The following is a 16,111-nucleotide window of genomic DNA, read 5'->3' as shown; positions in this document are numbered from 1 at the left end:
CCACCTACTAGCTGCACCTTGTCTTATATTAGAGTATTTATCATCAGGATAGGGTCTGTGTCATCCTGTACAACAGTACCTAGTACAATGGGGCCCTGACTTCGATTATGGTCCTTGGCTGCTACCATAATACAAACGATAAATAATAACAATTAGGTAAGTGTTGCCAGTTAAATGTTCAAGTTAGGATCGTTTACGGACTGAATTGGTCCCTGCTCCCTAATCCAGGGCTCTCGTGTGGGTTATGTGAGGAAGAGAGGTCCCTAAATTTACCTTACTTAACTTAGCCAATGTGATGTTTTCTACCATGGATGTTTTTATAGATGCTGACAATGGGAGCTGAGGTGCTTGGCATCTCACGGGATCAGGACTAATTACCTACAGGAAGAGTCCCATATTTTCCTCTGAATGCAACAGACACATATTTGAAATTACAAGGAAATAATAATTACAAGGAATCACAATTTAAAAATACAAATATAGGGGCTAAGACGTTCAAATGCAATGTTCCCTGGTTCATACCAAAACTTATATAGACCCCAAATTTAATGTAAACCAGACGTTTAATCTACTGGGATTTGCTTCTTCAATAAAAATTAGAAGTTGAATTTTCCTAGATTTTTACAATATATTTCTTCCTAAACAGGGTATCAGATTTCTTATAAGTGAGGTCAAAGAAAGTCCTTGTCCCGTTGGCTCTTGTATAGATAGTAACAGGTATGTTTCCCTAACTTGGCTCCAGTGACTCAGTTTCCATGTTCTGTGTGGTCAGCATCTAAATGTATTCTGTACAATCAAAATGGCTTACACAAAGTACAGTAGGGTGGCCCATGTTGTACCAGTATCCAAAATGGTGTTTGTCACAGGAAGGTACAGTCTGACTTTTGAAGTTTGACGTCATGCAAAGTTCTAAGTGATAAAAGGAAAAACTCTGAATTAAAAGAAAAAAACAAGGATATGTACAGAACCAAAAATATGATCTTTGGGTAGACTAATGGACACATTTCAATCCATAGCTAAATGGTTCAGTGTTATCTGGGGGTTTTTTGTTTTTTTTTAAATGTGTGGTGATTCACGACATTTACAATATATTGTATATCCCAACTAAAAACATATTCAAACACGGGACCAAAATGTTCATGTGTGCACACATGAAAATACCTGGATTTACACAGTCAAATGGATAGTTAGGTGCACAGTTCACTGGTTGTGCGCCCAGTTTGAAGAACTGGTGCACAAGCACAGATACCACATGCACTGCCCAACGGGGTTATGTTTTGATTTTCTACCTTCATCTGAGGCATCCATTATTGGCTACTGCCAGCGGCATGATATCAGACTGGACAGATCAATGCTCCAGTATCACAATTCTTATGTCCCTATGTATTTGACGCAGATATAAAACTTTCAACAGTCTACACAGATGCCACTAAATCCTTTTACATCGCCTTAAAATAAATTTCACTATACAAATTACTAAGGTGTAGTTTATTGATATTAACCATGTGGCAACAAATGTAAACACATGGCAATTTTGTACTATTTTAATGTTCCAGATCTCTGTTTCCTGTTGCCGTTTTCCCCACTATTTGTTGATTCTACACCAGGGACTGGCATTAAACTGCTAAGAAGCACCACTATTGAGAATAGTGTATGACAATGTGTGTGTATATTGAAATATATGCATATAAAATACCTAGACATTTAATTAATGGCACTCAGTAAAAATGTTTAAAAATATTGTGACCAATGTTATTTTAAATGAAAAGCAGAAGCATTAGTAAAACACCATCTGTATCAATTATTTTCTCACCGTATCCATATATTTCCACATCACAAATATCTTTCCATATTTATTTCTGGGAGATATAAATCTACTGAGATTTACTGAATCATTTGCAAGATACAATGTATCAAAGCCTGAGGGCTACCAAGCAATTTTCTTATCTTCTTGCTTACCGATAGGTATGTGATTCTGTCTAACAAGCTGCACAAGGTCCTCTGAACTTGTTGTAGAGCTGAGAAATGTACCATGTCCAATTCTGTCTGGAGGCAAGCCAAGAAGAATTTTGGTCTCCTCTTCTTTATTTGGGATCTAAAACAGAATACACCCCACCATGCACAGAGTCTGTAACGGCACTATACTGTAGCTGAATAATCAAAGTCCTACATCAGCCCCAGATCAGATCTGGGTTCTGGGTTTTTGTATTTGTACATTTTATCAACAAAGAAAATGAGAAATAAGTGTGTGTGTTAATTAGTATTAGTTATTATGCTTTGGAGAAGGAAGAGATGCAGGAACTGGAAGATGGAAGTGCACTCATTGGAAAACGGATAAAAGGACAGATTACATTAGTTATTTGCACTTCTGAAATACTTTTGATTGGAGGACCTCAATTTTCTTTACAAACCTTAATGAAATACGCCTCAACTACCTTGTGAAGGAAGGTTACAGTTATCTCCAATGTACAAATGGATAAACTCACAGCAGAACAGAGAAGTTACACCATAAGACAGAGACAGAAAGAAGAAGGTGAGGCACTCGGAAGCACATTTTCAGAGCACTGCACAAGAGTTCGATGCAAAAAACTCATTAATAATATCAGCCTTCATTTCCTAAAGGCACTACTTCTTTCAGAAATTAGAAGGTTTTCATTATTCATCAGGCCTGCTAAAACAAACTCTAGGTCGATCTTCAATGTTAGAGATCATACTCCAAATTCTCCTCGTCTCACATACACAAACAGCTAAAAATGTCAACAGAACTACTCATGTGAGTAAAACAGGTGCATAACAAGATCTACTATATGATATTCCAGATATACTTCAGGTAGGTGACAATGGATCAGTCAATATATGTGTAAATTTCAATTACAATAAATTACAGCCAATAGTTCCTCCAATAATCCTTAATGAGCAAGGCTTAGTCATGCTCTTGAATCAGGGTTTTCCCTATGATACTGAGGTCCTATTTGTTTCCATAATTTAATAAATCATGTAAGGACCTTGCAGGTTTAAAGGCAGAGTATGTTATGTTACTGTCATTCCTTCTGTGGTTCTCAACATTTATTGTATTATATCATTTACTGGATTGATCTATCCAAAATTAACACAGAATTCAAAACTGACAATAGCACCATTGAAACATTTCTTGTGACATCATAAATCACAGGAGTGGAGCCTGCATGGTTCTCTGGTGGTCTGTAACATCCCTAGAAAGGTAGGAGAGATTTAGTCAAGGTTACTTGACTAAGTTGGTTAGGTGGTTGGGTTTTGATTCTTTGGGGGGTTGATTCTTTGGGGGGTTTTTCCCTTCAAAATACATATAAATATATGAGTGTTTACTTTAAATTTCTCTTTCCTAACCCCATCTCTTCAAAATGCCATAAACTAGCATTACTTCGGCCTGAAAAACTGAAAATCCACAGATGTTACTTTTAGTTACAATAGGTTTTTATTTAAAGGAGGCTGCAGAAAAAAGTTAGCGCAAACATTAAGAATTTACCTCTGAAAGATGCAATGCCAGTTTCAGTCCTGCCTTTTTTGCTTCGAAAAGGGGTTCAAAAAAATCTTTGCCATGTCCTGCCTTGAAGAAAAATCCAAACAAAAATGCATGATTAATCAGGAGGTATTTTTTATTGAAACCTTTCCAATTATACAATCATGATGAAGTTTCATATTATTAATATAATCCATTCAAAAGCAGTTAATTTTAATCATTTTTCTTTTGCTATCTCATATAATCAAATATAGTGAATCAATTTTTTTCACCTCAATTTGAGAACTATAGTCTTCAACCTCTTTTCTTTTCTTTATAACAGCAGCATATTAGGTGCTTGCATTTTATGTCTGTCTACATGACCCTGCAGTTCAGACTATGGGATGTGAACTGTAGTGCACACTGGCATGTCGCACTGTAACCCACCAAGTAAATGCTGAGGATGCAAACTAAAAGACACCTACTGCAATTCACACCCCCACAGACCAAACTGTGGGGCCTTGTAAACCAGCCTTAGTTCTCATTTTGTGTCTATTCTCAGTATTACTCAAAATGCCTCCACCCCAATCAATCTGATACAATCAGAGCAATGTGGTAGTAGATGCTTTCCTGGGCTCAGAAGTTGCTTTTAAGTTCCCTTTTTTGATAATTGTGTATCATTTTGTACATTTTCAATTTTTTGACAGACAGGTATTATCTTCACACCATGAATATGAGCAAGACATTTAACCAAGAACCAGCAAGTTTAAACTGACTAACTATATAGGGGAAACAGTGAAACTGACTACAGACAAATTGCTATTAAATGTACAAGTAAACAGTGAGACAATAAAGAGAAATGTATTTCCCTAATCATTTTCAATTCAGCAAATGTTACTAGTAACAACACATCAGTGTGTTTATTTTAGTTGATGGTGTCCTTTACATAAAGGGCAGCTGTTAAGAACCAAAACAACTTTCTGTCCAACCCCCTCAACTCCTTCATACATTCCAAAGTCAAGTAAAATGACTAAAAATAGGATTTGCCAGGCACGAACCATAATTCCAAGTACTACTGTGACTACTACTACCTGTTCTTCTGTCTTTAGATTGTGTGCCTTGTTTTATGTTTGAAAAACACCTTACACAACATTGTGGGTACTATTTAAAAGAAATTATATAATAATATAGCAACAACATTCTGCCTTCAGTGTTGGCCAATAACTGGTACTTCAGATGAAGGCAAAGCACCCCAAAATGCATCTATACCCATTTATACAATATTTTAGATGGGGGGAAATAATCGTTCCTAACCCTTGCTGTGAACAGTTAATGCCCCCAAAGGAAAATTATCCAAAGCACTAAGAGTAAAAATAAAATTTGATACTATAATCATTACAATGATAAAAGTACCCATCTTCAAGGAAAATAACTTACGGTGGGATCACCACTGAGGTCAAGCCCTACCACAATCCCATCGGTGGAAAGGAGGAACTCTTCAGCAAGTTTAACAGTTTCCTTGGCCACGATAGGTCCACCTCTTCTATCTATTGCTATTAAAAACCTAGAATAGAGATGTACACCTTACATTAAATATGAACAGTGACAGCAGGTGAAGGACAAAGAAACAATCTACTACCAGCAAAAGCAACACTACACTCAACTTAAATAGAAATTGCTTCTTTTGTCACAACTGTTATTGTAAAGCTCTGATGGCAAGTAACAGGGTAATTATGCATGTACAGAGAAGCACACAATACCAGTGCACCACGCTGTTATCACAGTGGCTGAATGACACATCTCTAATGCCCATGTGCATACCCGCTCTAATTCCAGCATTACATTCATGACATCTCCCTTCCAGCCATACTGGCTCCACTTTAGAGGCAAAAATGTAACACTGAAACAAAAGATTGGTCTTATATAGCTGAACACAAGGAGCTAGAACTCAACCCTCACTTGGGATAAACTGATTTTCTTTCAATAATTTTATTGGCATGGTTTGGTTCTTCCTTTTTCATAAAACCAAAACAACTTTTTCCAAGCCCTGGGAAAGGAAAGATCTGGTAAGCTGCATCTCCAGAGAAGGACCTCTAAATACTTCTTAAAAAACATACATCATCTCACATAAGACACAGCAAAGAGTTCTCCTGTCCTCTGGACAGGCAACATCCTTCCAGCCACTGCCTATACTGGCATCAGGTCCTAGTCTGGCTACTAGCCTGCACACCAAAGTTCTAACTTTTATATATCAACTCTTTCTCTGAAGCTACTACCAATGCTGTTTTCTGGATTAGCCAGCAAGACCTCCCGGCTCAGACAATTCAGCCCCTCCCTTCCACAAAGAGCTTAGAATTTGACCTCTGCAACACCCTACATCTCAGGCACAGGCAAAAGATATTAAGGCCAATCCATAAGATACTAAGGAACCTCCTAACTGGCTGTACAAATGCTGACAACTGTGACATAGTATTATATTGTTATGATGTAATGTATACAAATGATACATGTATCTTAATTCACATTTATATCTAGTTTGTTATTATTACACCTCTACTATTAAGAGGCGCAATATATTTTGCCAGAAAAACCAAAAAAACTTTATGGTCCAAATTTTCAAAGGCAATATGTAGCAAACAGAAAAATTTTGGAGTGCAAAAAGTTAACTGTGTTCACACATAAGTGACCCTGTGGGGGATGCAATTACTCATTCAGCCTGCACAATGTGGATTTCTGCAGGTGCACCACTGCAACCCTCTTTGAGAAGGTAGATAGTTTACCTTAGATAGTTTACAGAAGGCCCACAAAAGAAGTCAAGAACTAAGGACAACTTTTCAGAGTAGATTTTTAACCTGTATTATTAGTTTCTTGCAAAAATTAATTTTATAGTTCCCACAGAGGAAAGCTGGATCCCTAACTAGTGGCTGTTTATCTTCTTCGGGTTTCCCACCATTTAGTTATCAAGTTTCTGACTTATAAACAATTCTGAAAGGTTTTAATAAACTCATTTTGTTATTGGTTCATGTTTTTTGAGTTTCTCTAAGATTTTTCAATTCTCAAAAACAAGTGAAACTCAGAAGAAAATTGTACATGGTAACCAGTGCTCCTGCATATAGCTACACAGGTGCTGTCTGCGCAGTGTGTGTTTTTTTCTACATCAACTTCACTGGGGTGGGTTGGTCATTTTAAAATAATTCAAACTTTTTAAAAATTGTCCAATATATTTGTACTTTTTATTTGTTTATGGTCGGTAGTTTTCTGTTTGTTGATTTTTTGTTTGTGGGTGTTTTTTGTTTGTTTTAAAGAGGAACAAAACTGCCGAAGGTTTGTACATGATAAAAGTCTGACAGGCCATTTCACAGTAAAAGCAGCTTTCCCAGAGGATCAAAGTAAGCATGTTAGTGAAACAACAGTTCAATGTTCAGCAATTAGCCAAACAAACAGTAAATGGCTGCAGAAACTCTCACTGTGATTACTGTATTATTTCAAAGAAAATCACTAGAATTCCATAACAGAGGGGAAGACACATATTACACCTATATTGGTGATTATTAGGTTCACTTTTGATAACTGGTTTAAAATTCAAGTTTATATTATTTGTTAAATTACTAATAGAAACTGTAGTGTCTTTCTAAGGCCTGATCTACACAGTGTCATTGTACCAGTATAACTAATTTGGTAGTGGGTTGATTTTTTTAACCAAACTAGTTAAACCAGTACAACCCTTCATCTGGATACAGTTATGCAAGTAAAATGGTGCCCTATACCCATGTAGTACACCTCTATCCCAATACAACGTGGTCCTGAGGAGCCAAAAAATCTTACCGCGTTATAGGTGAAACCGCGTTATATCAAACTTGCTTTGGCCTCGAGCATTTCCGTTATTAATAGTCAGAAGATCATTTTTGTTAGAACTAACATGGTGTATGCAGTAAATAAATCTGTTCTACAATGGCTAAACTGTATCTCCTTTTTTAATTACAACAATTATTTTACAAGCTTACTTAAAAGATACAGTGTATTAACAACAAAGGTACTAAACACTACTAAATGCAACCATGTGGGCTAGGTTTCATCATACATCAATCGTTTGATCTACGGGTAATGCTTAGGAAAATGCAAAATTCACATAAAATATCAGAAAACGCTTTTAATTACCCATCTTTACAAATTGTTGTAAAAAAGGATTTTGGTATTTTAGCAAATAGGAGCATGGGCCACTTTGTCACTTAGCCAACTACGTTATACGTAGATTGTTAAGTAATATGAACTGTTAACTATTAAATAGTTTGAACACATTTTGGAGATGGAAGTTTTTTACGTATAGAAAAGGTTAAAATGAAGCTAAAAATGGTAAAGTACTCATGTTTTAGAGACACTGATAAAATAGTAAATACTTTTTTTTGGTGTACAAGATGCTTTCTTATTTAAGATGCACCCCTTAAAAAATATTTAATTTTTAAAAAAACGTCAAAAATCATCCAGTTTCTATATAAATTCCTCCCCAGCATTCATGATCTGTAAACCTTGGCCAAGCACTAGGTTCATAAGAAAATCCCAGATCAGAAGATTTTCACGTTATTTTACCTGACATCTATATCCAAATCCTCCTCTTTACACTGTTTTATTCCTTCAAGTACAGCTTCCACGTATGCCCTTTTGGTCATGCCTATAAAACACACACACAAGCATAAGCACATCTGGTCTGAGTAGATATAAGCGAACTGATTATAAAAAGTTACGTTTGATAAAATCCTAGACTGACCATGAAAATATTTTTCATTTTACCTTCCCCCCCCCCCCCCCATTTTACCATTTGATCTTATATTTTATTTGCACTTTGGGATGGTAGTTTCATTCTCCATCTTGATTTTATTCTGTGATTTTACATTTTGTATAGGGCTGGTTTTACCAACAAATGTAATTTTACTTTGAGGCCTCCCTTTGGATTTTGTTTGCTCTGAGTTTGTGGAGAAAAGAAAAATAACTTTACAGAAGAGTCTAACAATAGGGTTTCCTGATGCACCACTGAAATATTTGTTTAAAAACAATAAAAAGATTAAGAGAAATAAGAAAGAAAATGTAGCAGCTATTACAAGAAACAAAACTACAGTAAGGCTATGTCTCCACTACAGCCTATGTCACCATAATTTGTGTCACTCCGGGGTACGAATAAAATAGCCCCCTGAGTGACGTAAGTATACTGACATAAGCACTTGTGTGCACTGGATAGTGAAGCTATGACAGGAAAGATTTTGGCTCAATATGTAATTCCCTCCCACACCCCACCCCCAAAAAATCTTACTAAAAGGAAAATTTTATCCACATTATCATTTTCATTATTCAGTTCACTGCAAATAATTATATTTATAACACTGAACATACGTATGTGCATGTATTTTTTTATTTATATTTTTATATAAATATATGGGTTGGGAAAAAAATCACCCATGGAGCAATTCCACTGGTTTCAATGAAATTACAAGAGGAATTTGCCACTATATGAAAGATTTGACAGTGGGACATTCACTGATTTGTTTCTAAATCTGTCACATTTACTGAAACAACTGGATTTCAAAAGTGACTCCAGCAGTTATTTACATGTCAGTCAAAATTCACTAGGTACTATCCAAACCATATTGTTAATATTAACTTTATAATGTGAGAGGTTCTATAATATAATCTAGAATACTAATTAAAAGTCAGAACACTTTGTACCAGTGCCATTTTCTTCTCTAGGTGTGCTCCTTAACTCCAGATACTTGACCCCATCAGCAGCAAATTCTTTAATAACATCTTTAGTTACCTGGTTAAAAACAGCATATACAATATTTTGAAATTAAAGATTTATAATTTGTTACACTGGATGACTCAAAGATAAAGACATGCATGTAAGCTTTCAGTGTGAAACATGGAAATATAGTTACATAATATTAATAGGAGTTGTTGTTTAAATCCCATGGTGTTTACCTTTCTGTCCAGTTTTATCAGGGTATCAAAGCTGCTCTGGCCAATGGGGATTTCAGTGGCAATGTGCTGACACAGTACCTCCCTCCACTGCCCTACCAATGGCAATGACCTCTTTCTTAGCAATCCTGACCACCTGGAGGGCTGTACTGGCCGCCTGAAACCCCTTCTGGAGAGAAAACGTTCACAACGCTTTGCACCACTCTGCACCCTGAGATATGCTTTCCCACCAGCAGATCTCCCTCTCTGTGCTGGACTCAGAAGTGAACATAGTACAGCTCTAGTAAGGAACTCTGCATATACATTGAGACAAAGAAGTATTAGGAGACTCTGCTAAATTAAAGCATAGGTAAATATGAATGGATATCACATTCATAATTGATTATCAGTTCAGTCATCTGAGAGCACAGACTGACTTCCAATATTGGTAGCTCACTGCTCTGAAGAAAAAAAAATGAAAATGTCAGTTACGTAGAATATGACATTTCTAAATTCTCACTTTTTACAGAAATATTTTTTACATGCCATTGACTAATGTATTACTGAATCTCTGAGCTCAATAATTTACAATCAGCTCCATTTGGCATTTACACACTGGGCACAGATACAAGTGCAATAACTTTTCTTGCTACCTTTGCAAGGAGTTGTTTTTGAAAGAGAAATGCTCTGATTTTTTAAAACAAAGCCTTGTACAACTTACCAGTAATATATCTTCGGTCCTATTGGTAATCTGATGAATGATATTAAACATCTGAAAACATCTACAACAAAAAAGTTAAAAGGATAAGCATATAAAAGTGTGCTGGTGTGATGAGCATTCCCACTTGCAAACCCATACCTGAATAACATGTATTCACTGGCTTCGTTGCGGCACAGACTGAATCATCATAATTGTCCTTTCTGGCCTTAAAAATTATTAATTCAGTAGCGATTAAATGTAGAGCATGTATAGTGTAAAGCATTTACTAAGAATCTTTGTTTGCCTATGTGTTAAGTTACTAGCTATATTCATGCCCAACTAGGAAATCTTGCTTGATTGGATTTTCTCTAAAGAGCCCAGGCTCTCTGTAAATATTTTCAATCATCTGATTAAAAGGAAAACAAAATTAATAAGAAAGATTACAAGGGATACATGTTCCGTTTGTACACAAGAAAGAAGTGACTTCACAGATTTAAGAAATGAAAAAACTATCTTCTCCTAAGGATATTTTTAAAAAGTAATAATTTTCTTAATGATGTTAAAATATGATGAAATTACATTTACAAATTACAAAAACAAACCCCAAAACCTTCAATTTTAATTATGTTTTCTACAGCCACACAGTGCAAGCTTACAGATTCTACTGGTTTCAATGTATTCATAAAGGACTGGGGGGGGTGTAATAGAAGTTGGGAGAATTAAGGTTGTAATTTATAGATTGGGGTAGGCAAACTACGGCCTGCAGGCCATATCTGGCCCCTCAGGGCTTTGGATCCGGCCCGCAGGACTGCTCCCCGTGGTGCCGCAGGCCCCGCACTGCAGGCTCCATGCATTGCTCTTGCCTCCAGGCACCGCCCCCCACAGCTCCGATTGGCTGGGAATGGGGAACCACAGCCAATGGGAGCTTTAAGGGAGGTACCTGGAGGCGTGGCAAAGGCAGCACGTGGAGCTTTGTGCCCCTCCTCCCCCAGGGGCTGCGCAGGGACATAGTGCCGGCCACTTCCCGGAGTGGTGCCACGTGGGGCCAGGGCAAGTAGGCAAGGAGCCTGCCCTGGCCCAGGTGAACACAGCTGCCACCACCAGGCTGGAGCCTGAACCCCTCCTGCACCCCATCCTCCAACTCCCTGCCCTAATCCCCCTGCCTGCACCTCGCACCCCTCCTGCACCCCAACTCCCTGCCCTGAGCCCCCTGCTGCACCCTGAGCTCCCTGTACCGAGCTCCCTCCCAACAGTCCACACCCCTCCTGCACCCCTGCCCTGAGCCCCCCAGACACCCCGTACCCCTCCTCTGCTCCAATCCCTTGCCCTGAGCCTGTTCCTGCACACTGCAACCCCTACCACACCCCGCACTCCCTCCCGTACCCCAACCCTCTGCCCTGGCCCTGCATACAATTTCCCCACCCAGATGTGGCCCTCAGCCCAAAAAGTTTGCCCACCCCTGTAATAGATACTCACTCTTCCAAAGTCCTTTTCTTCCCCTTGTCAATCATTGTCATTCCATTATGGATTTGAAGATATGGTTTCTGGGCCACAAGTTTCTTCATAGTAACAGAACTGATGGAGCCATTCAAGTGAGCGTGGAGCTCCTATGTTGTAAACAAATCAAGAGGAGTGGAGGGTATATTTAATTTCAATTAGATTTCAGGGTTTTTTTTTCTTTTATGTTGTATTGCTTTTTTATTAGAAGGTTGAAAATAAAAGATTTCCCGACCAATCCTGTCTCTGCATTTGGCAAATAATGACTATTTTGACTTGTGTTTCTATATGCCGGTGCCCCAAATGAGATTGTCTTATTTACTTCTCATTGGGAGCGTTAGCGGTGATATCAGCAAGAATGTAGGTGCCACTGTGAAGAGTGTTAAAGTCTCAATAGTCTTAGGGGGTGGAGGGAAAACAGATCTTACTTTTTAAGATTTTAAAATAATTTAGAACATGAGCACTATTCCTTACTCAATTCTATAATCGGTCAAATCTGGGCCTAAACTGGTTCATCGTCTTCTTAATTAGACTAAAAAAGCAGCATTTTTTCGACCCAGGCATATTCTTCCTTTTCTCTTAAGAGCACATGAAAGCATAGTGAGCTCTCACTTCCCTCTATAAACAGAAAACAGAATTAGCAATTGAACTGCGCTCCTTGAATTTAGAACTCACGACTTGTTCCAGCCTCTCTCTCGAACCCAATCATCCTTTACTCAGCTCCACACTTCATTAAGCATCACCCTCTTCTCTGTCCCTTCTCACAATCTTGCTGCCCATCATTTGGAATAGTCTTCTTGTGTCGCTCCATCTTACTTCAAAATTTGTCTGCAAAATACCTAGCTTGTCCCACACATCTTCACTCTCCTGCCCCTCCCCTTTTAGCACCTGTTTTTATTAGGGCAAAAATTGGCAAAATGTTTTCACAAAATGCTTGACTGATAAATATGATGAAATTTTTACTATCGCTGTAAAATACTTAAAAATAATATAATACTAAATGTACAATAAAACATAGAAGGGGTGATTGTCAGAAGTGCTGAGCAACCACAAGTCCAATTCATGGGAGCTCTGGTTACTTACCACTTCTGGAAATCAAGTCCAGAAACTCTAATTCTAATAAAAGGCATGCCTGTTCCACATACCATGCCAATTAAACTCCTTGCAGAATTCACTATGAGAATCTGCCACCCACAAAAAGACAAGACACTTTGCAAGGATGCCTTCAAAACACGTTTTTTCAATGGAAGCATCAAAATGTAGAGAAAGTGTCAATATCTGCTTTGCATCATGCACCTGTGCCAATTTTAATGAATAAACACTCAAATAGTAGACGTGAAATTTGTTGTACATGACTCCAGAATTGTTGAGCAGATAAGAGTTCCAGGAACGTGTAGCTATGATAGCAGGAATGTGCCAGACCACACCCTTTAGAACGTAGCAAAACCTGTTATCAGAATCAGACTTACAGAGGTGGCCTCAGGGAAAAAAAATAAAAGCAAAAAAAAGGAAATATGTTGATTTGCTTGCAACAGTCCTTGAAAAATAATTGAATGGAGTCAGGCGATACAAAAATTTTAAAAATTTTGTCGGTGGTGGAAATCAATTGAGTACTTTTGGACAAATAAACATAACACAATGGATTGTATTACAGCTTGTTAGGAACCCAAGAGCTGTTTGCTTGAAACTTTTCCTTGATAAATGGGCAGAAATTCCTTTTGTTCAAATACACTGCCAATAAAGACCTACAGCTTATCAGTTTTGTCCTCATCCTCAACTTGCAATTATGCTTTTAGTAGCTCTACAATGCTTTTGATCTGTAGGCTGCTCTTACAGGTGGTAGCTGTAATAAGTGTCACAGCACACTATTACTAAAAATGCTTACTTTCTCATTTTATCATATAATTATAAATCAATTGGAAAATAAATATAGTACTTACATTTCAGTGCATAGTATATAGAGCAATATGAACAAGTCATTTAATAGAATCATAGAATATGAGGGTTGGAAGGGACCTCAGGAGGTCATCTAGTCCAACCCCCTGCTCAAAGCAGGACCAATCCCCAACTAAATCATCCCAGCCAGGGCTTTGTCAAGCCTGACCTTAAAAATTTCCAAGGAAGGAGATTCTACCACCTCCCTAGGTAACCATTCCAGTGCTTCACCACCCTCCTAGTGAAAAAGTTTTTCCTAATATCCAACCTAAACCTCCCACACTGCAACTAGAGACCATTACTCCTCGTTCTGTCATCTGCTACCACTGAGAACAGTCTAGACGCATCCTCTTTGGAACCCCCTTTCAGGTACTTGAAAGCAGCTATCAAATCCCCCGTCATTCTTCTCTTCTGCAGACGACACAATCCCAGCTCCCTCAGCCTCTCCTCATAACTCATGTGTTCCAGTCCCCTAATCATTTTTGTTGCCCTCCGCTGGACGTTTTCCAATTTTTTCACATCTTTCTTGTAGCGTGGGGCCCAAAACTGGACACAGTACTCCAGATGAGGCCTCACCAATGTCAAATAGAGGGGAACGATCATGTCCCTCGATCTGCTGGCAATGCCCCTACTTATACAGCCCAAAATGCCATTGGCCTTCTTCACAACAAGGGCACACTGTTGACTCATATCCAGCTTCTCATCCAGTGTAACGCCCAGGTCCTTTTCTGCAGAACTGCCGCCTAGCCATTAGGTCTGTAGCGGTGCATGGGATTCTTCCGTCCTAAGTGCAGGACTCTGCACTTGTCCTTGTTGAACCTCATCAGATTTCTTTTTGCCCAATCCTCTAATTTGTCTAGGTCCCTCTGTATCCCATCCCTAACCTCCAGCGTATCTACCTCTCCTCCCAGTTTAGTGTCATCTGCTAACTTGCTGAGGGTGCAATCCACGCCATCCTCCAGATCATTAATGAAGATATTGAATAAAACCGGCCCCAGAACCAACCCTTGGGGCACTCCACTTGATACTGGCTGCCAACTGGACATGGAGCCATTGATCACTACCCGTTGAGTCCGACTATCTAAACAGCTTTCTATCCACCTTGTGGTCCATTTTCTGTTTGACACTTTAGTTTCTGACTTCACTAGTGCTTTTTTAGGTAGGCTGTTGTAAAACTAGGCAAATATCTAGATGACTTAATGTACCAGCCCCTGGAAGACCTCTGCATACCCCAAGGAACCACTTCACCTACAGGGAAAAGGGTGAAGGACAGGAACTGCTCACCCTGTAAAAGTGGCAGGAGAAGTGACTCCACAGCAGAGCTGCAACAGTTCATTTGTGTAAAACACGAAGTGAGCATGGTCGAGAGAGACCCCCAAGGATCTATATGCTGGTGCACCGAAGATACGGCACCATTGCAGGGGGCTGAGCTCCTCTTGTCTCACCCCAATTCTGTTGCAAGTGACCAAAGGCAAAGAGGGCAGATTTACTCCTACAGGCACAAGAGTTGCCAGAGTGAAGCAGACTACATATAGTCCAAATAAAGATGGAAAACACTCACATTGTGGAAGAATCAAATGGTCAATGTGAGTCATTTTTTTTTCTTAAAGGCAGTACAACTAATCGCATCTTTAAAGAAAAGTGTTCAGTGCAATGTGACAGGCTGGGTTCAGGAAAACAACTATGGAAACCAAAAAAGGCTGCAGCCCTTAATCTGTATGTCTTCTCGATTGCAATCTCTCTACAGAGCTCCCAGCACAAGAACCAAAAGGTGCTGGCTGATTTTCTGGGGTGCCTGCCTCTCCTCAAACGTAGGTGCTTTACAAATGAGGAGATTTTACATGAGCAGGGCTACTGCCCAAGCCACTCTGTGGATGAACTCTCACTGCTCACCCACCCCAGTTAGAAGAAAGGTGACTTGCAGACCCAGCCCAGCGTAGCATTGAATGCTGTCAAACCCTATTCCAGGGGTTCTCAAACTGGGGGTCGGCAGGTTATTACCGGGGGGGGGATTCACGAGCCGTCAGCCTCCACCCCAAACCCCGCTTCATCTCCAGCATTTATAATGGTGTTAAATATAAAAAAGTGTTTTACTTTATAAGGGCGGGGGGGAGGTCGCTCACACTCAGAGGCTTCCTGTGTGAAAGGGGTCACCAGTACAGAAGTTTGAGAACCACTGCCCTATTCCCTGCCGTGCAAGCGGGGAGGGACATAACGGATGCATAATGTGGGCTGCTGGTCTATCATCACTGCACCCGGCCCAGCGCATTCCCCAGCTAGGGCAGCGAGTAGGCAGCGCTGGAGGGACTCCGGCAGCTGCACGGCAAGAACCAGCCCAGCCGCGGGGAACGTGGAGAAAGGGGAGGTGGCCCGGCCCCCGCGGGAAGAACGCCCGACCCTGCGGACCTGACGCAGCTCTCACCACTTTAGGAAGCTCCCTGTAAAAGCGCAGCTGCCGCTCGCCATCCGCCATAGTGCCCGCCCGGCAGCAGGAAGAGACGTCACGCGGCTGCGCCCCTGCTGCAGACACCGCCGCTCTTCCCCCGCGCACCTGG

General features: G+C 39.6%; 1 protein-coding gene across 2 annotated transcripts in view; it reads right to left on the bottom strand.

The window, feature by feature from the left end:
* The window catches only part of MAPDA (N6-Methyl-AMP deaminase), a 20,831-nt gene extending 4,720 nt beyond the window's left edge, over nucleotides 1-16,111 (bottom strand). Inside the window, exons 1-9 of one of the 2 annotated variants that reach the window (XM_084641605.1) lie at nucleotides 15,979-16,111; nucleotides 11,601-11,731; nucleotides 10,146-10,206; nucleotides 9,197-9,284; nucleotides 8,066-8,147; nucleotides 4,916-5,042; nucleotides 3,506-3,586; nucleotides 1,960-2,095; nucleotides 809-909 (exon numbers count right to left, since the gene is read on the bottom strand). In XM_084641605.1, coding sequence (XP_084497731.1) covers nucleotides 809-909; nucleotides 1,960-2,095; nucleotides 3,506-3,586; nucleotides 4,916-5,042; nucleotides 8,066-8,147; nucleotides 9,197-9,284; nucleotides 10,146-10,206; nucleotides 11,601-11,731; nucleotides 15,979-16,029 — 858 coding nt within the window. In that variant the 5' untranslated portion in view covers nucleotides 16,030-16,111. Of the gene's footprint in view, nucleotides 1-808; nucleotides 910-1,959; nucleotides 2,096-3,505; nucleotides 3,587-4,915; nucleotides 5,043-8,065; nucleotides 8,148-9,196; nucleotides 9,285-10,145; nucleotides 10,207-11,600; nucleotides 11,732-14,840; nucleotides 14,987-15,978 lie in introns of those variants that run through there. The other variant, XM_084641606.1, reaches the window with a different exon arrangement.

The sequence above is a fragment of the Lepidochelys olivacea genome (genome assembly GCF_965140295.1).
Source record: "Lepidochelys olivacea isolate rLepOli2 genome assembly, chromosome: 10".
Lineage (NCBI taxonomy): Eukaryota > Metazoa > Chordata > Testudines > Cheloniidae > Lepidochelys > Lepidochelys olivacea.
This window is presented reverse-complemented; position numbering and strand designations above follow the sequence as displayed.